Source organism: Polistes canadensis, unplaced genomic scaffold (assembly GCF_001313835.1).
Source record: "Polistes canadensis isolate GaletaPanama2010 unplaced genomic scaffold, ASM131383v1 scaffold_1, whole genome shotgun sequence".
NCBI lineage: Eukaryota > Metazoa > Arthropoda > Insecta > Hymenoptera > Vespidae > Polistes > Polistes canadensis.
In genome coordinates, this window is record NW_014569548.1 from 1 (window position 1) to 19,997 (window position 19,997).

A 19,997-nucleotide genomic window follows, 5' to 3' on the forward strand; every position below is an offset into this window, starting at 1 on the left:
TATGAGCCTCATGTATGTCGTAATATAAGAAATAATAATAAAATAAAATTTCTAGTTGCTGAAGAAGTCCCAATAAAGGGACGAAACGTCCAACTAAATCAAACWWAGYTCTACTTCTTTCATGTCCAAGTTCCCTGTTAAATTTCATCATTAAAAATTGTAATTTTTGGACGAGAGAAATACTAAATAAAATATAAATAACATTTATCATATTATAATCAAAAATTGTTTAGTTAAAAAAATATTAAATTTTATATGTAATATACATATGTAGAATGAAAGTGTAGTGTGTAGTAAAAATTAACTATTGTCATAAATAAAGAACGATTATGTTATAAAATTAGTATAAATTTTTTCCTTGTGTCTAATTATTTCTTTATTTCTTTGTTATAAATATTTTAAAAATATAAAAATGAAATATTTTGCTAACAGGTATTAAGATATAAATAAATTTCATAAAAATAACATATAATCTTTTATCAATATATATTCAATTGAATAAAAAATATAATCGGTATGATGATAAAAGAAAATTTGAACAAGGAAAGGTAAAGATTTATCCACATTATCAATTAAAATCACATATATTAATAAGAAATATTAAAGGTAATATCCTGAACGCTTAAGCTTTAACATGAATATATGTACATCAGATATTAATGCTAATATATATATATATATGTATATGTTATATATATTTATATATATTAACATTTTTATTTATTTTTATAAAAGTATAACTATTCTCTAAACAAGAGTCGTTAGTATAAAATAGCGAAAGTCACGTCATTGAAATACAATTTAATGGATAATTGTACCAAATGTTTTTCGTTATAAAAGAAAGCTTATTACTGGTATAATTTGGAAGTTACATAGTTCTCAAAATCATCATACGCAAAAAATTATTATGAAAAAATACATACAACGGTGTTTTCTTCTAATAGTATACAAACAGACAATTTATATTTACCAATATAAGTATTAATTTAAATGAAATTATAACTTGTTTGTGGCACCAATTATGAGTAGTAAAGTTATTTATAATATAAAAGTACAGTTCTCATAAGAATAAATTCAAAATCTAAAGATCATCTACAATCCCTACATAATTATACATAAATAAATCATAAACTTATTTTATAGCCACCATATTGCATTACCCAAAGCAATGGGCAGATATTTAAACAAAAATAAAATATGAAAGAACTTAAATGAGCTAATGGTTATATAAATAAAACTTACAATATAATGTACATCTTTGTTCCATATTAAGGGATGAACGATATTACATCAGAAAATGGTAAAAACAAGATATAAGATTATTTTATAAACAAATGTATTTCTGTTTTTCAGAAAATCTAATTATCACATACATCCTGTTTCCGAATTTGTCTCCAAAAGACAAATTAATATGGATACAGATTAATGTTTCTTACACATAAGCTGTATAACTCTATGTTTCAATTTTTTTAACACGGAGAGAACTCCATCTTGTACATAGAAATATAAATTTATCTGGAATTCTAAAAAAATGCTATGGAAAGTCTAAAATTTTTATCAAACATTTATAAAGTGGATCATTCCTACATTATTTCACATGTTCATTGAAAGTGTTATGATTTTTCTTTAAAAATTCCAAATTATCTAAAAATTTATTTAAGATAAGTCATATTTATGAAATTTTGTTGATGCTTCTATTAAAAAACAAACGCTTCAATCGTTGATCATAAGACACGAATAATAATATTAAAACTAAAAATGCAGCAATCCAAGAAAATACATGTGTAATGTTTACTTATAAACACAGCAGAACGTTACATAGACAATGAGTGACTAAGGACCAATAGAATCGATTTTTGGTAAAATATAATAGCATTCCCATAACTTTATTACTGATTCCCAAGAGAGCTATGTAAAAAAGATAAATTTTATTTTCAAAATAGATCAACTTAATAAATTGTAAATGTATTCTCTCTCTTCTCTTATTAGTTAATTATTAATAATAATTTTTATTTTATATTTATTATATATATATATATATATTTTAATTTCGGATTGATATTTGCAAATAAATTGCACTTATTCTTATACCTTATTTTAACACGAATGTTTATATTTGGTAAAAATAGTTTATCTAAATATTATTTCATGTAAATTTACGAAAACATTCTTACCAAATACTGATGATAGTACTTACATATATTTTTTTCAAAATTTTATAATTAACAAACTCAATTGGATAACTATATTTTCTATATAACTACTTACATGCTTTCTAATAATAGGTTGTAAAAAGATATCGCATAAATTTTTAGTTTGGTGATGTGGTAATATTACCGAGAGAGTTACGTTGGTATGCAATATTAAGAACAAATAATTGATCATGTGAAAAGATTTATACTTCTGTTAATTCCCTTACGTATTAAACGTGCAACATTCTTGGTAATGTCACCTAATTTTTGATCTTATTGAAACTGAAGTGTGAAACATGCTCTTCAATTCTGAACAATTGGCATACCAATATGCTCTCCACGTTTTACAATCACCATTATATATCCTAAATCTTGACATAACTTCCATGATATGCCTTAATTATTTTCTTCAAACAGGAGGAAATTCTGTGTCATCATCCAATCTGAATGGTCCTCTACTTTTGGGTGGACTTTCGGCTGCTGCTATCATCTCATAATATTTCTCTGATTCTACAAACCGACGTATACATAAATTATAGTTCTTTATTAATTTGTATCAAGCGGATGTAACGATAAAGATGTGTATTTTGAACAATTAGAATTCAATGGTACGTGATATATTAATGCATATAGACATTCTTTAAGGTGATTTCACTTTGATATCATACAATAAACCCATTTGCTTGCTACTGGTATTTTAACAGTCATAGTCATAATATATTTATATACAACACAACAATTGATCATTATTTTCATATTTATATAAATATGTATGCATATATATACATATACTGGGTATTCAAAATAAAGGGTTACGAGTTTTTATCTCAAAAAGACGGTATTTTTGAGAAAAATTGTTCAGATTACAATTACCTGTTTTCAAAAGGGGAATCTTACGTTATTTATTTTTTTCTATTTTCTTAAAGATTTCAAGATTGTTTAAAAGTAAACTTTGTTTTTTTAAAATAAGAACCCAATAGCTCTTCAAGCAGAGTATAAAAAATAAAAAATGTTTATTTTTAGCGAATATATTAACTTTTTAGCATTTTCTGTGTACTACTGTATACAAAACATAAAGTTTTTAATTAGTGTTTTTATTATTTTCTACTTCTTCTCATGCGAATGTGTGGTGCATGCATGTGTGTGTGTGTGTATATTAGTGTGAGCATAAACATTAGAGTAAGAAAATAAATAATTCTAAAAAATTTGACGATTGCAGTCGCTTGAAAAATTTAAACATTTATTATCTCTTCTACTTTGCAAGATATTTTGTTAAATATCTCAGGAAATGAAGGAGAATAAAAAGATATTTCAGATAAACATTATTTCTTTTTTTAATATATATAGTATATTATCATTATAATGAATATCTTGAAATCTTTCATTAAATAAGAAACAATAAATGTCATAATATTTTTACATTGAAATCAGATAATTCTTTTATGAATAATTTTTCTCAACAACACTGTTTTCCAGATAAAACTTTAATAAACACCAAGTACATATTGTATTTAAATGCAATTAAATAATCTCAATGACCACCACTCTAGATATCATATTATTGGTAAAATAGTAATTATTAGTGATTTTAAAATTATACACTAAAAATCTATAATTTTCAGAACTAATGATAATTAATAAAAGTTGACAGAAAAATAAATGTTTTATTACAAGAACTCCTATAATTATCGAAAATGAAAATAATTCAAATTTATTTAAATACGTTTTTGATTTTGCAATGAATTTATAAAATGCTATAAGGAGAAATATATAGAATTGTAAAGAATTATATAGAGAGAGAATTGTAACTTAAAATTATTTTCTTCTAAAATTATTATTTTATATGCAAAATTATTTATAAATCATTAAATGTACTATTAAACTCAGCTAAAATATTAAAAAATTGTTTGAAAAATTAGGATATAAATTTAGATTTTTATTGATTTTGAGAAAAAGATACACAATACTAACTTTAATGTAGTAAATATTTCATACAAAAATTCCTGATATGCATCTTCAAATATGCATGCACTCTAATTTTGCATTAAATTAAATATTAACTCTTTCCTATCGAAGTTAGAGATAATTCCGGCAAAACCATATACAGTTAAGGTCGTATGTTGGAATAATCCCAGTAACAATATTACTATCATAGTCATGTGCCAGGATAATACTGACAAGGCCCTTTTCCATTACAGTCTTATACCAGGAGAATTCCAACAAGACCCATTTCTATTAAGGACGTGACAATATAATCCAGATAAAGCACTAAGCCTAAGGCAAAATATTAACAATAAAGTTCAGACTTTCAATCTGTAGGATTAAGATTTTCAGACAATAACTAATGGACCATACCTCATCTGTATTTCCGTTTAACGGAATACCTATGTCTATAACTATCAAGACAGGAAAGAGTTAATACATCATCACGAATATAATATATAATAAGTCTCATAAAACATATATTATAAATTATAAATTATAAAAAGTAATCTAATTTCCACACTTTTTGACATAACTGCAGAAGTCACCGTTTTCATTTATATTCTATGTAATATTCAGCAAGATTAAAATAGATCAAATCTAGCTTTCATTCAAAAATTTGCAATTATATTATTATTTATACCTGATAAAATTCCCTGCGCTACAAACATGTATATTTACACAATCAATTTACATCTTTTTTTTAAAACTAGTAATATATTATTCAAACAATTAATATTTAAATCATTTGTAATATTATTACATTAAAATCTGGCAAGAAGTACTTTGTTTTTCCGCAGATGCAAATTATAGTGTTCATATGCATATTCATAAAATAGAAAGCTTTCTATAAGGAACTATTTTTTGTTTAATACAATTATGGCGTTGATATGTACAATATTAGAAACCTAATACCCAGCTAATATATGAGCACTATTGTTATTTTGCATTGCTTTTTTTCTTTCACTGCATGTGTAAATGCAGATGTTTACAGTGAGGCAATGGAACAAAGAGTGAAGGCGAATGATTGGTGCTTATAGAGCAAATATGAGCAAAAAAAAATAAATAAAAACAATGGGCAGTATAGAGGACATACCAGTTACCTGACATGGAGTCTGGCGAACGACCACGTAACGCACCCGCGTAGCTATTTATGCAGGCTTCAGTGGATAATAAAAAGAAAAAAATTGCGTCAAGTAAGGTCAACTGTCGGGGCTCCCCTTTAGCCCCTGAAGAAATTGCCTGGTAATTTAATTCTGAGGGGCTAGAAGCGAGAAAAAGGAAATAAAAAGCAAGTAAAGGCATTCTCTATGCGCACACACGCATGATCTGTTCTTTCAATTCAAGTTACCTTCAAAATAAATTCATTAAATTATATGCTTTTCGCATAAAACTGTTCCTACCTATAAACATATATTTGTATACTTATTATATATTCGTTTAAAGATCAAAGATCTAATGTAAGTATACTTGGACAACTATAAAACTAAATACTTAAATTTTTTTTAATTTATATAAATGAATTAAAATATATATATACATATATATATATATATATTATAATTTATAAAATATTATATATAAATTATATAGACAAAAAATCAGATAATACAGTTGGATGATAAAGCCCTATTTTTCAGACTTATAAAAATATAAATTATACAAAATAATTGTTTATCTCCAAAAAAGATGTATATATTCATTAATCCTTTTCGAACGTTTCAATAAACTGTTATTTCATAAAACGCTTAACTAGAATTACTTCGTTAAAAGGGTAAAATAGGGTTTTATAATCTTCCAATTTAATAAAAGCTTATATACGTAATACTCAACTTAAAAAAAATAATGCTTAACTAAAGTTTTACTCTCTACATTTACCAATTTCGTGATATTTATAGTAATATAAATGACTTATTGAACCAAAAAACCTTTGATGTTACCAAAAAAAAACTGTCAAAAGATTTCAGATGTGCCTCTGACTGTGATTATGAGTCCATGAACGCATACGTATTTAATATACATTTAGAGTATCAATAATTGGATTTGTTAGTATACTAATAAATGCAAAACTTTTTACTTCAATTTATTATCAAGCTTTAAAAGATATTCTTAAAATCATATATGTGTAGAAATATTGATATGATTGTCATGTTAGTTTTGTACTTATAGTAAAATGTTTTGCTATAAAATAAAAGTTTTTATCTATTTAATTTCATTTCATTTGATTATTAATCTTATTATAATTAATATATCTTTATCGTCAACTCGCTCCCACTAATTTGAAGAAAATAAATAATACAAATATCGAATAGGTGTAAACATCATACCTGAATTTTGTACTGTTTGTACAGATGCTGTAGCTGTTGCTTGTGCTTCTCCAGAAGCAGAACCAGTTGAAGAAACAGCGGCAGAATCTACTTCATCTTGTCTACCATCTAATCTACAATATTGAAATATTATGTTATAAACATATTTTATCTTAAAATTTACCTGTCTATTCTATTATTACAAACCTATGTTGTTTTAAAAGCATACAATTTCCTCCCTCTGTAACATTGAAATTGTATACATACAAATAACCATCGGCACTAGCCACTAGTAGCTTTGGTACCTTCTGTGTCCTAAAAGAAAAAAAAAATGTACGTAAAAAAGAAAAATGCAGGAGTACAATTTATTCAAACTTACACAGTAATGGCACAAATATTTTTTAAACCCTGAAATGGTAAATGAACGCTTGCAAATGCACGTCCTTGATTAAAGACATCTGTTACTTGAGAAGGCAAATAATTAGCTGATGCAGATACTGCTTTTGTCAAATAACCCATCCAGCTTTGTGATTCTTCAGCTTGAGCTTGTCGCGGTCTACACAAAATCATTATGCATAAATGCGTATTGATATTTACATAGAAAATATTTCATATTACAATAAAACATGTAATGACACATTATTATAAATGATATACATACACTTCCTTTGGTTCTTCTAATTTGAAAATGTGTACAGTTTCAGTATTGCTAGAGCAACAAAGAAACATAGAATCCGAACTAAAGGCCAGACTGCTAATAGATACACATCTTTTAACTCCTCGACGAAATTCAAATAATTTGGTTCCATCATTTACCTATCGAAACCATAACCGTTTCTTTATAAATCAATTTTATATATTTAATAAAAAACATGCATATATATTTATCAAAATCACAACTAAACATACATGAAAGACTCTAATTACAGTCCCTTTCTCAGAGGCAGTAGCAACTTTAGTGCCATTGGGACTGAATGCAAGAGCTGCGAGGGGACTATCATGTGCAGGTATCATTGTTTTAGCTTGCTGTAAATAAAAATATTAAGTTTATAGATTTTTTACAATACATTTTTAAAAGAAATTTGAAATATATATGTAAAAATATTTACAAGATTAATAGCATCAAATATCTGAACTTCTCCAATTGTATTTGAACCTGGATAGGCTAGATAACAATTGTCACTGCTTATTGAGAGCGTACAAAGTCCTGCAAGATTTGGTGGAGTATCACGTATCGTATGTAATACTTTCATGTCTCTTATATTATGAATGTACAACGATTCTTCTAAACATACTACCAATCTCTGTAAAAAGTAATAATAATTTTACTAAATATAATTAAAAAACAAATTCTAGAAGAAATGACAATCCTTAAGCTTTACGTTACATGTATACTTTTGAACAAGCAAGTTTGATGCTAATTCGTTCTTTTATATATATATGTATAAATAAATAAAAATCTTTGTTACTGAAACTTTGTAACATACCGCTCTATTAAGCTTCACAGCTAAGATGGTATTTGAATAACTGTAGTTACAAATTTCTGTTCCTTTTCTGAAGTGACATACTTTAAGTTTACGGGGGGATGATAAACTAACAACTGCAACAAGACTGCTACTGAATAATCTTTCAACGATACAAATGTCCTCTGTATCTGAAATAAACATATGTTACAAAATAAAAACATTAGAGTCTGTATAAAATATATTTAATATTTTTAACTACATATAAAAAATATGTATATACATATTTAATGACCAAAGTAAGATTCATATAGCAATAAGAAAATTATTTAATAATAAACTATTACCATTTTCATATATTTTCTCAAGATGATCGAAAGAGCTGAGGGAAAAAAGTTTGTAACCTGTCTTCGATCCCACTGCTAATGATCTGTAAACAAATTAAGATGATATGTAGGCATAGATAAATAAATATTCCTATTTCGAATCTACAAAAACAAATTACTAATTATAAATAGTTTATCTAATTACGATAAAAAACTATATAAACATGAAAATAAATAAACATTAGACTCTTCTTTGTAATGACAGATCGAAGAGGAAGAAGTATTCAGAAACAAAATGAAGTACTCACATAAAGATTTGATTACTTTTTTAGTAGCGCATAATACGCAATAAAATAAGAGCACAAAGATAACTGGTTAAAACGCAGGAATCAGTGAAAGGAAAAATGGAGTGATGCAATTAATGAAAACAACGCGAATAACGACGATGCATAGAAAAAGCACGAACGAAAAACCTCGATTGTCATGAACGATGACGCCATGCGCGCGACGGAGGGAAAAATCATATCGCACGTTTTATAGGTGTAAGAAACTTAGTTATTCTCCCCGCCTATATCCCACATGAATATTCTCCCACCCTTATAGAAAGGAGAACAAGGTTAGGAAACAAAGAATGGATATCGTAGTTTTCATCGAACTCGTTCGATCCTTTAAAAAGCATAATAACACTTACGTGCAATCTTGATTAAAATTAACAAAGAATACACCACTCGGAGGATCGGCAGTTTGATTTGTGAGGTTCATTAGTCCAGTTATCCCGTATTTAAATCCTTGCGTTAATACATCCACGTTACGCGCGAGATTTTGCATAAATCGCACGTATGATGCTCGTACGAATGTTTCTCTCCGTCTGCTTACTATCCTTGATTCGTTTTTCTGCCTCCCTCACGCTTTCGCTCTCTCTTCTCGCTTTCTCTCCTTCCCACTCCTCTCCTCTTTCGCCCCTTTCACTCTCACTCTCAACTCACTGCTTCTTTCTCTTCTACAAACACACACGCACGCGCGCGTTTATGTTATGGGGACCAACGACCAACTAGTTCGACTTCGAATGATTCCTACAAGTGACTGTACTTGCTATTCCATATTGAACAGCTGACGCTTACAGCTGAATTTGTGAAATGAAGGAACATATGAATCGCTGTTCCACGTTCCGTATATTCCGCGTTACCATAGCAATAGATACGCGCGACTCATCATCAGCTGTCAATAGCCTGCCTAGCTATGAAATACTATTACATTTTCTTAACTGCTGTTGTTATGTTTATTATTTGTTATCAATTTTCGTACTACAAATAATATTTTATTTTTGTATTATAATCATAATATTTATTTTTAGCAAAATAAGTTTTTATAAATAATAATAATATTTGAAATACAGTTTGGAATTCTTTTAATAGTTTATAAAAATGTAATTTGAATAAAATTAAATTGAATAAAAATATTTATACGTTTAATTTATATGTTTAATCATTTAAGTTTTTTACGAAATGGGTTTGTTACTATTGTGCATTGGTAGAGAATATGTCTGTTAGTAAAAAATTTTTGGTGATCGTATTTATACATATTCAACAAATCCAAATGAAGTACAGTACTTTCAGTGGCAAATAAATATCGAGTATTTCAATTAATGCTAAATTCTTTAACCTCTTCAGTACTATCGTTGACCTCAATCGGCAGCTGGCAAATAAATAACACAGCCGATTGCTGATTTTAATATAATTTAATATAATTTTCAATATAATTACACAAAATCGATTTTTCACATTAATTATATATTTCAATATAAAATATATCTTGTCTATCAAATTTAAAACCAAGAAATCTTTTTTCTTTTGTTTATTATGATTAACATATCAAATTGTAAGTATTCCTAAGACTATTAAAAAACAAAAATTAAATGAAAGTGCACCGCGCCATATTTGTTTTCGCCCGTCAATAATACTACGCAAGACAAGTGCCGTACCGCGCGCGAAAAGGTTAACAAATATTTATTCTTTATTTTCTATTAAACTAGAAGTCTTATAATCTTTTTTATAAAATAAATTAATTGTAATTTTTAAGATTTTCAAATTTGAATTAAATCGATCTATAAGAAGATTCAATCGTTTACTAAATGTATTGATTGATAAAATTATCAATATATTTATAAAATATAAGTTTTCTTGTAAATACGATCTGCAACTATTTTCAAGGTCTACTATGAGTTGCGTCAAATGAACTATTATACTGGCTAATGAAATACTCCATTATATCTTCTGTAATTTAAATTTAATCGATAATATAAATCGAGATATTACTTTAATTTCATCATATATTTTAAACTTTTGTAGGCTGTTTCAACATAATATATTTCATGATATTAAATTAAAAACTTTGTTATACATTCTTAAGCATTATCAGAATATTTATATGTACATTATAAATGTGCATAAATAAGGCATATACCAAATATGCAATAATTATATTTGACTTTACGTGAGATGATGATATTCGTATCTTTTCTCAAGGTCATTCAATTAACAATAGCATTGGACATGAAACCAAATGCGTTAATGTATTATAACTTAATATTGTATTATTTAATAATAACTATTGTATTACCATAAATGTAACGATTAATCTAATAATAATAAATAATTTTAAATTTTCTTTTATATGCACTTCTCTGTTCTATAAAATGTGTATGCTATACGTTCACGTTTCGTGAGGAAATCGTCATTCAGAATAGAGCACGTGATCGAGTAAGAATAATTATATTGTGAACGTCAATTGGTCATGTCTAAGCAAATAACTCTATCGACATGAATTGCTACAAAGTAATACAATAATTACGGATGACATTAGAATACTTTTTCAATATATAACAATTTTCATACAAATTATAACAATCATATTGTTTAAGATTATATTTAATTTTTAATTAATAAATTCTCCCATTATATACCAACAAATTGTTCGATTGCATAACCGTTAACGCATATCAAATATTCACATACATTCATGTTTTTTCAAATATTTGTTCGTATTTCGCGCGTGTAATGCAAATTTAAAATTGACTTTTTGTCAAATGTTTTTTATACGAGAGGCATTTATTTTAATAATCATGCTTAAATAAAAAAATTATACATATATATTTATAAGTTCATTATACGTGCATATCTACTTCATACATATTGATTATTTTGCTTAAATGTTTTATATAATCGAAAGAATGAAAAATAAAAGAAATCAACCGATAAGCTCGTTAATGATTATACATTTATTAAATTATCGAATATTTTTTTCTTTCAAATAGTTAGTAATAGTTTATAATACGATTATAAAACGAAAAGATTATTAAGGTATTATTTTTATACTTTTTATATGTATTAGGTTTCAGTTCTCTGTGGTCGTGTAAACCCGAGATCGTCGCGAAAAAGAACACATACTTATATTCGTAACACGTTTTTCTACACAACACATTTACTTTTTCGCACTATCTTTCTCCCTTTTATCCTTTCGCCAAGCAGTATAACAGCTGGACAGCAATTGATTACGTTAGTGACTCGGCGACAGCTGAGCTTGCTACTGCTTGTTTTTGTTCGTTGCTTTAACATATAAATCACAGTAACATTTTGTAAAATGCATTAATTTAATAATGTATGACCAAACGGCAATATGAAACAAAATATATATATTTAGCTTTATTAATACTTTTTGCATCGATATTTAAACGAGTTAAACGTGCGGAGTAAAGTCCAACATCAACGCTATGGATAAATCCTACATACATCAGATCGTCACAGAACCTATAAAAAATCTTCTCCGATTACATCGTATAAAAGAGTAAGATGTTAATTATTTAAAAAAGGATTTCATTATTTAGAGTTTTCGATCGTGTATGGCAATTAATTTGTTCGTTTTTCTCTCGCTCTCTCTTTTTCTTTCTCTTTTACTTTCTCTACTTTTACTTCTTTCTTTTGTCTTTTATTATGTTTCTGTCCGCTTTTATTGTTCTCTTTTTTCTTAATTATTTTTTCAATGCTGGTATTGTTTTATTGGCAAATTAAAGATCTTTTAGCAAGTAGTATTGTTTTTAAGAAATAAAAATAGTTACAACTGTAAGAAAAAAATTAATGTCAGTATTTAAAAAATAATGTTTCATATTTGAAAAATTGTATTATATTAAATAGAAAATGTAAAATATAGATATTTATAAATAAATAGACAGTAATAAGTAATAAATGGCAAATAGTTTTAATTAAACCTTGCTTTAAGTTAACTACTGATTGGTTTATATTAAATAATATTGATCCTTTTAAGATGTATAACAACTTTAATCAACATTATCGAATTAAATTTATGTAAGATATTATCATTGATATTAATATATTATAAATAAATATAATATTTTTTTTTAATATATTTCAAAACTATTAAAAAACTAACATTGAAACTGATCCATTGAATAATACATAAATTTTTTATTTATATATATATAGCATGTTACGTATTATATGAAAATAATATATAATATTTTAAGACAGGCCTGCTTTACACTAATATAATTAACTTAAGTTATTCAAATTACTAATGTAAGTATTTCACAATGCATTATTTTTATCTTATAAGTAGATATTCATTTTATATTTATTTTTCTTATTCTTGTTTGCCTATTTTTTCTGTTTCTTATCTAGTAACGCTAACATATGCATGTATAGGGTAATTTGAAGTAACTGAGTGGAATGCAGTTACACTGCTTATAAATAAATAGAACATCAATATCACAAAAATGATGTTCTACAAAATAATACAGAAATCTAAGGTATTTGGGCATACAACAATAAAGGCTCATCAGCATGTTGGAGAGTATGGAAATATTTTCCTTTAAGACATAGATAATAAGTATGTACTATATTTTATTATAAACGATGTACGACCACAGGATATGAATGTTCATAATAAGCTCTTTAAATATTTAAAAATGAACAAATATCACACTCACACACACATATACACAAATACATATCATGTGGTTGTAAGAGCTTTCCCATTTGCTTGAATTATTTTATTATATATACATGTATATAATAGTAAAGTAAAATGATTTTAAAAAATTAGTGATTTTGCTATACTCTCTAAGTATAACTCCAAAGGTCTTATGATGTAACATTTAATGGTCTTCTTTTTTCTTATGTAAGAACATTGATGTGTTTCATTATACAATAATCTTCAAGCCATACTTTTATTCATGTAACTATATAATGCATAAAAGTGAAATTTGATTTATTATAGAATAAAATGGATGAATTCACGAGCATGTACAAACCAGGCATATAATCCTACTGCCATAGAACATGTGGCTAATGTGGCAACCCATGGAATTTGGATAGTCCCTTCTATAATCTGCAGTTTAGAACTTTTTCGACGTTCTATAACATGGACACAGCTTATTTCCGCGTGCGTTTATGGAACTTCACTGATTCTTGTTTTTGTAGTATCCACATTTTTTCATAGTGTCCATTACTGTAATCATAACAGGTAATAATGAATTATACTTTTTATGAATATATTTAATGAATTATACTACTATCATATATTTATATCTTATTGTGGTTTATATTTCAGACAATTAAAAGACGCATTGCATCGCTGTGATCGTGCCATGATTTATATCTTTATAGCTGCTAGTTACTTTCCATGGTTAAATGTAGATCATTTCCCAGGTGATAAACTACTTTTTACAATGAGGTATGCTGTTTGGATTATGGCAATGTTAGGAATCCTTTATCAACAAATTTTCCATGAGCGTTATAAAATGCTTGAAACCATTATGTACTTGGTCATAGGTATTGGTCCAAGTGTAGCAATTATTAATGTTGTAAGTTAGAACTAAAACATAATAATTAAGTGTACATATAACAGAATTTTTTTTAAATATATCATATAAAATAATTAATTGTTGATTGTTTAATATATATCTTTATCTTACTATTTTCATATAATTATAAAATGTTTTTAATTATTGCAGAATGACTACTACAACATAACTGAATTAAAAACTGGAGGATTTATCTATATTTTGGGTTTAATATTTTTTAAATCAGATGGCAGAATACCTTGTGCACATGCAATTTGGCATCTTTTTGTAGCTGCTGCTGCTGGATTTCATTATTATGCAATTTTAAATCATGTATTTCCTGCAATAGGTTCAACGGTCTCAATCGATCTACCAAATGTGCCACCATTACCCCATATAGTACAATCTCACCTAGAGATTTAGATTGAGATATAATATTTTTCCTATATATTAACAGTTTTGCAAAAAAGATATTGAAATATTCAATGAAAACTCAGTAAAGACTGTATTTGGTTCCAATCTTCCATATAAACAAAGTTTTTATAGAAAAATTTGTTATATATGAGTAGAAACTTTAGAATTCCAATCTTTTTATCACTATAAAAAATTTTTATCATACATTACTACAGCCATTACAAAAGTATGCAAAATGTAAATATAAAACTAGTGTAAAGTTATAGTAAAACAGTATTCGAAATATGAGTACCGAAAAATAGGTATTGTTTATAGTACGTTTGATCTATTTAATATTGAGAGAACATATTTTTGATTTAATTGTTGACTATTATTTTATATAGCTTACCAGTATACATACTGATGATTATATATATATATATATATAATTTTCATATATTTATAATTAATATAGTTTAATATATATAATTATATAGAAAAAAAATTGTTTTTATAATAATAACAAGCTTTGATGACATAAAAAGCCAAAGATATGCTTTTCAACCGATTTTTTTGAAAATAGAATGAACAATATGCAAGATTATGTAAATTATCACCAATAGTGACAACTATTAGAAACAATACAATTCTTTTTAAGTATAGTTTTTCTTTTTGACTATCTAATGTGCCAAAATTAATCTTGTCACTTTCTTAATACTAAATTTCTTCAATAAATAACTTTATAATGCTATAGAGCATTAATGTAAAATTATAACTATAAATACAAGATTATATATAGTCTATTAAAAATTTGATTATTATATAAATTATTTAATATTTGTGTTGATTAAATGTTATCATAATTACCATGCTTTATTAGAGAAATTTTGTTTTATAAAATATTGTTTAAATAATTTAAACAATATACATATTTATACATATTTATGTACATAATACGTATATTAATATTGTGAAATAATGAAAGAAAAAACGAGTGTCTAAATATGTGGTGATAATACTATTTATTAAAAGAAAAAGAGTACAAAACAATTACTAATTGAATATTAAATCTTTCACTACATACTTTGACTGCATATAATTTGCAGTGAACCAAGTATGTAAATACGAGTATGTAAAATGTGTAATATTAATGTTATTAATATGATTTTATATTGATAAAATGGTAATTATGTGAAATAAAAATATTGTAAAATACAAGCCATGCATTTTATTATGGTATATAACATTTAAATAAACCACTATTCATTTCTTTATAAAACTAATAATTAATAAGCATTAAGATTATATTTATATGTGTTAATACCACTCTAAGAGCCATCTATCCTTTAAGGTCAATGATACCCAACAGTAACTATGGTAACAATACCAAACAAATTGATAACAGAGTATGACAAATAAGAATTTTTTTATACACTTAGCAAATCTATAGACAATTCCAATAATAATTAAAATTAATACGATGCATATAATATAATGTAGAATATTACGCATTATTCATACAATTGTTTATTATAATATGTAACATTTACAACGTTTTTTATTTTACTTTTTTGGCATTATGTTTATAAAATAATATTGTTAATCTAATTCGTGAAATTGAAAATACAATGAACATTATGAGCTGGATATAGTGAAATTTTAGTATCAATTTATAAATAAATGATTTATATTAATATAACGTGGCAAATTTTGTAGAAAAAAATAAATTGTAAAATGGAGCAAAGTGAAAGTAATATTACAGGAAACAACAAACTTTTATCTACTAATATATTGAACAAACTACCATCATGGTTGGTAGAAATGACTGAGTATGTAATTGATAAAATTGTATATTTTTTTAATTTCTGAAACAAAAATTATATTTTTAGCAGATCACATATATAAATATTTTATTGAAATTGTTTAATTTAATAGGAATGTTAAGAGATTAAACGTGACTGATGATTATAAGACATTGCAAATAGAAAAACATTCAATACATAAAGAACATACATTTGAGCAAACTCCTTTAGAAGATAAAACATCTGTTTTAAAGAAAGATATTGATAATTTGTAAGTCTTTATTTAAATTTGGTATAATAATTTTCAATATGTATATATAGAAATATTTATTCAATCTTTTAATAAATAATCTAGATACGGGCAATCTTACAAACCATTTTTTACAATAAATAATATAAAAGATGTTGATGGTGAGATTTTACTGCAATCGTGCACTAGTAAATCACTTCCCAATTCTCCCAATCATACAGAGATAAATATCAAGCATACTTCCACTCGTGCTCTTTCTGCTGTTGTTGATTCAAATGATCAAAATTCTATTGAAAGAGATTTTAGTGCACTTGATGAATATATGGAGAAAAGAAAAATTGATAAGTACTATGACAAGATCAAATCTACAAGATTTAAAAACAATGGAAAATTTAACTATGAACTGCAGACTCTTAATGATTTTAAGAAGCAAAATAATGACTGTTTTCAATCAGATATATTGAAAAAAGGATATAAGATGGACAATCAGTTGTTAACACAACAAAGATATAAAACTTATTCTAAACACAGAAATAATGCCATTAGAAAACAAGATCCTAAAAATAATTTACCAAGTGGTATGTTTCTATAGTATTTTAAATATCAAAATACAATATTTTGATAATATGTCTGTGTATAAATGTATTTAATTATCACTAATTAATCTTCAAATCATTAATTTATTTAGAAATCATGAAATAATTAATTTCTTTATAAATTATAATAGGAATCATTAAGAGAAGATTAGATTATTTGTCTGGCTTAGCACCAGAAGGAACTACAACAAATGAAATAAGAACAAACCCAAATTCAATATATCATAGTGATATAACAAATAGTGAACCAGCAAGAAAGAATCACCATAAAGTGGTTTCTTCAGAAGAAATTGGCCAGGATAATAGTAATATATTGAAACAAAAATCTACACATAGAAGTTTGCCTAATTGTAAATCTAGTTTTCAACAAAATGAGAAACATTCAATTCAAGGTAGGTTATTATAAAGAAATTAATTTATATGTAATGGTTAGCACTATTGATATTTTAAATAAACTCAGATATAAAAAAGTCCTATAGTTTGGTTTTTATGTTTTTCATCATGGTACATAACTCGCAGTTTGAACTTCATGAAACTCTTAGTGATCTTTTAACTTGTTTATTGTCAAGATTACAGATCAGGTCAGTGTACAAATTCATATTTATTATAAATAATTTGGACTATAATGTGGTATTATTTGGTTCTGTCATAGATAGATGCAGAAATTTTATTGTGCCTGATCTTCCTTGTGGTCAACAGTTAATCATTGATATTCTCAGTACTTGGGGAGATAAACATTATGTAGGTCTCAATGGAATTGAGATTTTTTCGGATACAGGTCAACTTGTATCCATAAGTAAGGTAAACAGTTTGTTATTGATATAAAGATTTAATAGAATATATATCTCTAATGTGATTATATTTAATATTAATTACACAATTTTTTTTATAGATATCAGAAGATCCATCAATTATAAACCAATTACCAGAATATAATGATTCTCGTATATATAATAATCTTATTAATGGAGTGAATAGAACAAGAGATGATGCTAATTTGTGGCTTATCCCATTTACAGAAGGAAATCATCATTACATTTATATGATTTTTCAAGATATTGTAACAATTGCTATGATTAGAATATGGGTAAGAGTTTTGTCAAATATATTATAATATTTTAATGAAATTTTCATATTACTATTTATTATTTTTAGAATTATAATAAATCTAGAATACATTCATATAGAGGAGTTAAGGATATCACAATTACATTGGATAAGACACTTATTTTTTATGGAGAAATTGCTAGAGCATCTGGGGACTTACAAGGCGATGTTAATTCTTTCGGGGATGTAAGATATTTTAACATATATTTTTTGATATGTTAGAAATTATTTCTATAAAATATCTTATTTGTGTTTACAGACAATTTTGTTTACGACTGATGAAAATATTTTAGAAATGGTATCAATAAATGATGAGATGTTTACAATTACTAATGATGATATCCTTAATTATGCGCGAAAAGAAAAAGATAGACCAGCAACAGTAACAACTGCTTCAAATGTATATATAAATAATATTGAATTATTATATTGTTACACATATGTATTATGAACACACTTGGTAATTTTATATTATTATATTGTAGATAACATTTGAAAGACGTAAGAGTGACTGTTCAGTTGGAAATCGTTCAAATGTATCTAGTGGCAGTGAATATAATGCACTGTCCCTTTCTTGTAAGGAAATTCAACTAATTATTCTTTCAAATTGGGGTGCTGCTGGAACAGTAGGTAAATATTTCATATCGTAATTAATTGATAATAGTTATATTTACATTATTTAATTATGTATAGGTCTTAATGGAATAGAATTCATTGGAGATCAAAATGTGATTTTGCCAACAATTAATGTTAACTTAAAATGCAATTTAGATAATACAAATCTTTTAAAATTGATTAACGGGTACAATATAACAACTGATAAAGATCATATGTGGTTAATTAATTATATAAATGAAAATGAAGAAATTACTATAACAATTACATTTGACAAGGAGGTATACATCACTGGTATGAGATTCTGGAATTATAACGCATCTCTGGAGTTGTCTTATTGTGGTGTAAGCATTTTATAATAATAAAATAAAAAAATTGACATGGTTAGTGCTTATAAGCATTTGGTATATAACAATTATTCAATGTAGGTAAAAAATTTATTTATTAAATTGGATGGAAAACCAATATTTGAAGAAGATTGTGATAGTTTTTTATTGAGAAGAGCTCCTGGAAATTGTCATTATCATTTTGCACAAGAAATAAGTTTTATTTGCCATTCTGACAATGAGCCAACATTATCAAAGTTCAATACGTCTTCAATTTTGCCCCAAAAAGGTAATAACATAAAAGTTTATGTATAATATCTATTAAAATATTATATATGGTGTTTTGTAACTGATAGTGCAAGTAAGCAGAGATTTGTTCTACATGAAAAACTAAGTTGAAAATCTAAACGAACGTTTTTTCATATAGGGACACATATATAATATATCATTAAATAAATATAATATGTTATTAACTTTTTGTATTAAAGAGATAGAAACTATTCCATTTAATATGGATTATGAAGTACCATCAATGCCACAGGGTTTTATATATCAAATAATGATATTTTCAAGTTGGGGTGATTCTTATTATGTGGGTCTCAATGGTATTGAATTGTTTGGTATTAATGGTCATCAAATCAAGTTAAATAAAAATAGTGAGTATATAGAAGAAAAATAATTAATATTTTTCATTGTCTCATTTGATAATATTGACCAATATTATTTAGATATAGCAGCTTATCCAGAAAGTGTAAATATATTAGAAGGAATTGATAATGAT

The 19,997-nt window shown here is 25.8% G+C and overlaps 4 protein-coding genes across 8 annotated transcripts; 3 read left to right on the forward strand and 1 right to left on the reverse strand.

Annotated features, from left to right (window-relative positions):
- Positions 1-2,227: 2,227 nt before the first annotated feature.
- On the reverse strand, positions 2,228-9,518 carry LOC106784433 (WD repeat domain phosphoinositide-interacting protein 2). 4 transcript variants are annotated; one of them, XM_014743954.1, is made up of 11 exons: positions 8,962-9,517; positions 8,292-8,374; positions 7,969-8,135; positions 7,591-7,785; positions 7,391-7,507; positions 7,143-7,297; positions 6,861-7,037; positions 6,689-6,796; positions 6,503-6,615; positions 5,279-5,335; positions 2,228-2,702 (listed from the first exon to the last, which is right to left on the reverse strand). In XM_014743954.1, exons 1-11 carry the CDS (start codon positions 9,096-9,098, stop codon positions 2,602-2,604), a joined length of 1,410 nt encoding a protein of 469 aa, XP_014599440.1. In that variant the 5' UTR covers positions 9,099-9,517; the 3' UTR covers positions 2,228-2,601. The 4 variants fall into 4 exon arrangements, with proteins under 4 accessions (XP_014599440.1, XP_014599450.1, XP_014599456.1 ...); XM_014743970.1 differs by having other exon boundaries at positions 2,616-2,702; positions 5,272-5,335; positions 8,962-9,518; XM_014743964.1 differs by lacking the exon at positions 5,279-5,335 and having other exon boundaries at positions 8,962-9,516.
- Positions 9,519-11,591: 2,073 nt separating this feature from the next.
- On the forward strand, positions 11,592-14,926 carry LOC106784299 (monocyte to macrophage differentiation factor 2). Of its 2 annotated transcripts, XM_014743695.1 has the most exons (5): positions 12,030-12,113; positions 12,989-13,172; positions 13,563-13,808; positions 13,896-14,148; positions 14,299-14,926. In XM_014743695.1, exons 3-5 carry the CDS (start codon positions 13,573-13,575, stop codon positions 14,548-14,550), a joined length of 741 nt encoding a protein of 246 aa, XP_014599181.1. In that variant the 5' UTR covers positions 12,030-12,113; positions 12,989-13,172; positions 13,563-13,572; the 3' UTR covers positions 14,551-14,926. The 2 variants fall into 2 exon arrangements, with proteins under 2 accessions (XP_014599173.1, XP_014599181.1); XM_014743687.1 differs by lacking the exon at positions 12,989-13,172 and having other exon boundaries at positions 11,592-12,113.
- A 1,190-nt stretch (positions 14,927-16,116) lies between these two features.
- LOC106784324 lies at positions 16,117-18,325 on the forward strand. The gene is made up of 2 exons (XM_014743730.1): positions 16,117-17,150; positions 17,300-18,325. The coding sequence occupies exons 1-2, from the start codon at positions 16,895-16,897 to the stop codon at positions 17,572-17,574; spliced, it is 531 nt and encodes a 176-aa protein (XP_014599216.1). The 5' UTR covers positions 16,117-16,894; the 3' UTR covers positions 17,575-18,325.
- On the forward strand, positions 17,670-19,918 carry LOC106793608 (uncharacterized protein KIAA0556 homolog). Its single transcript, XM_014760657.1, has 7 exons — positions 17,670-17,749; positions 17,825-17,969; positions 18,061-18,255; positions 18,324-18,461; positions 18,535-18,675; positions 18,761-18,905; positions 18,969-19,918. Exons 1-7 carry the CDS (start codon positions 17,670-17,672, stop codon positions 19,247-19,249), a joined length of 1,125 nt encoding a protein of 374 aa, XP_014616143.1. The 3' UTR covers positions 19,250-19,918.
- Positions 19,919-19,997: the final 79 nt, after the last annotated feature.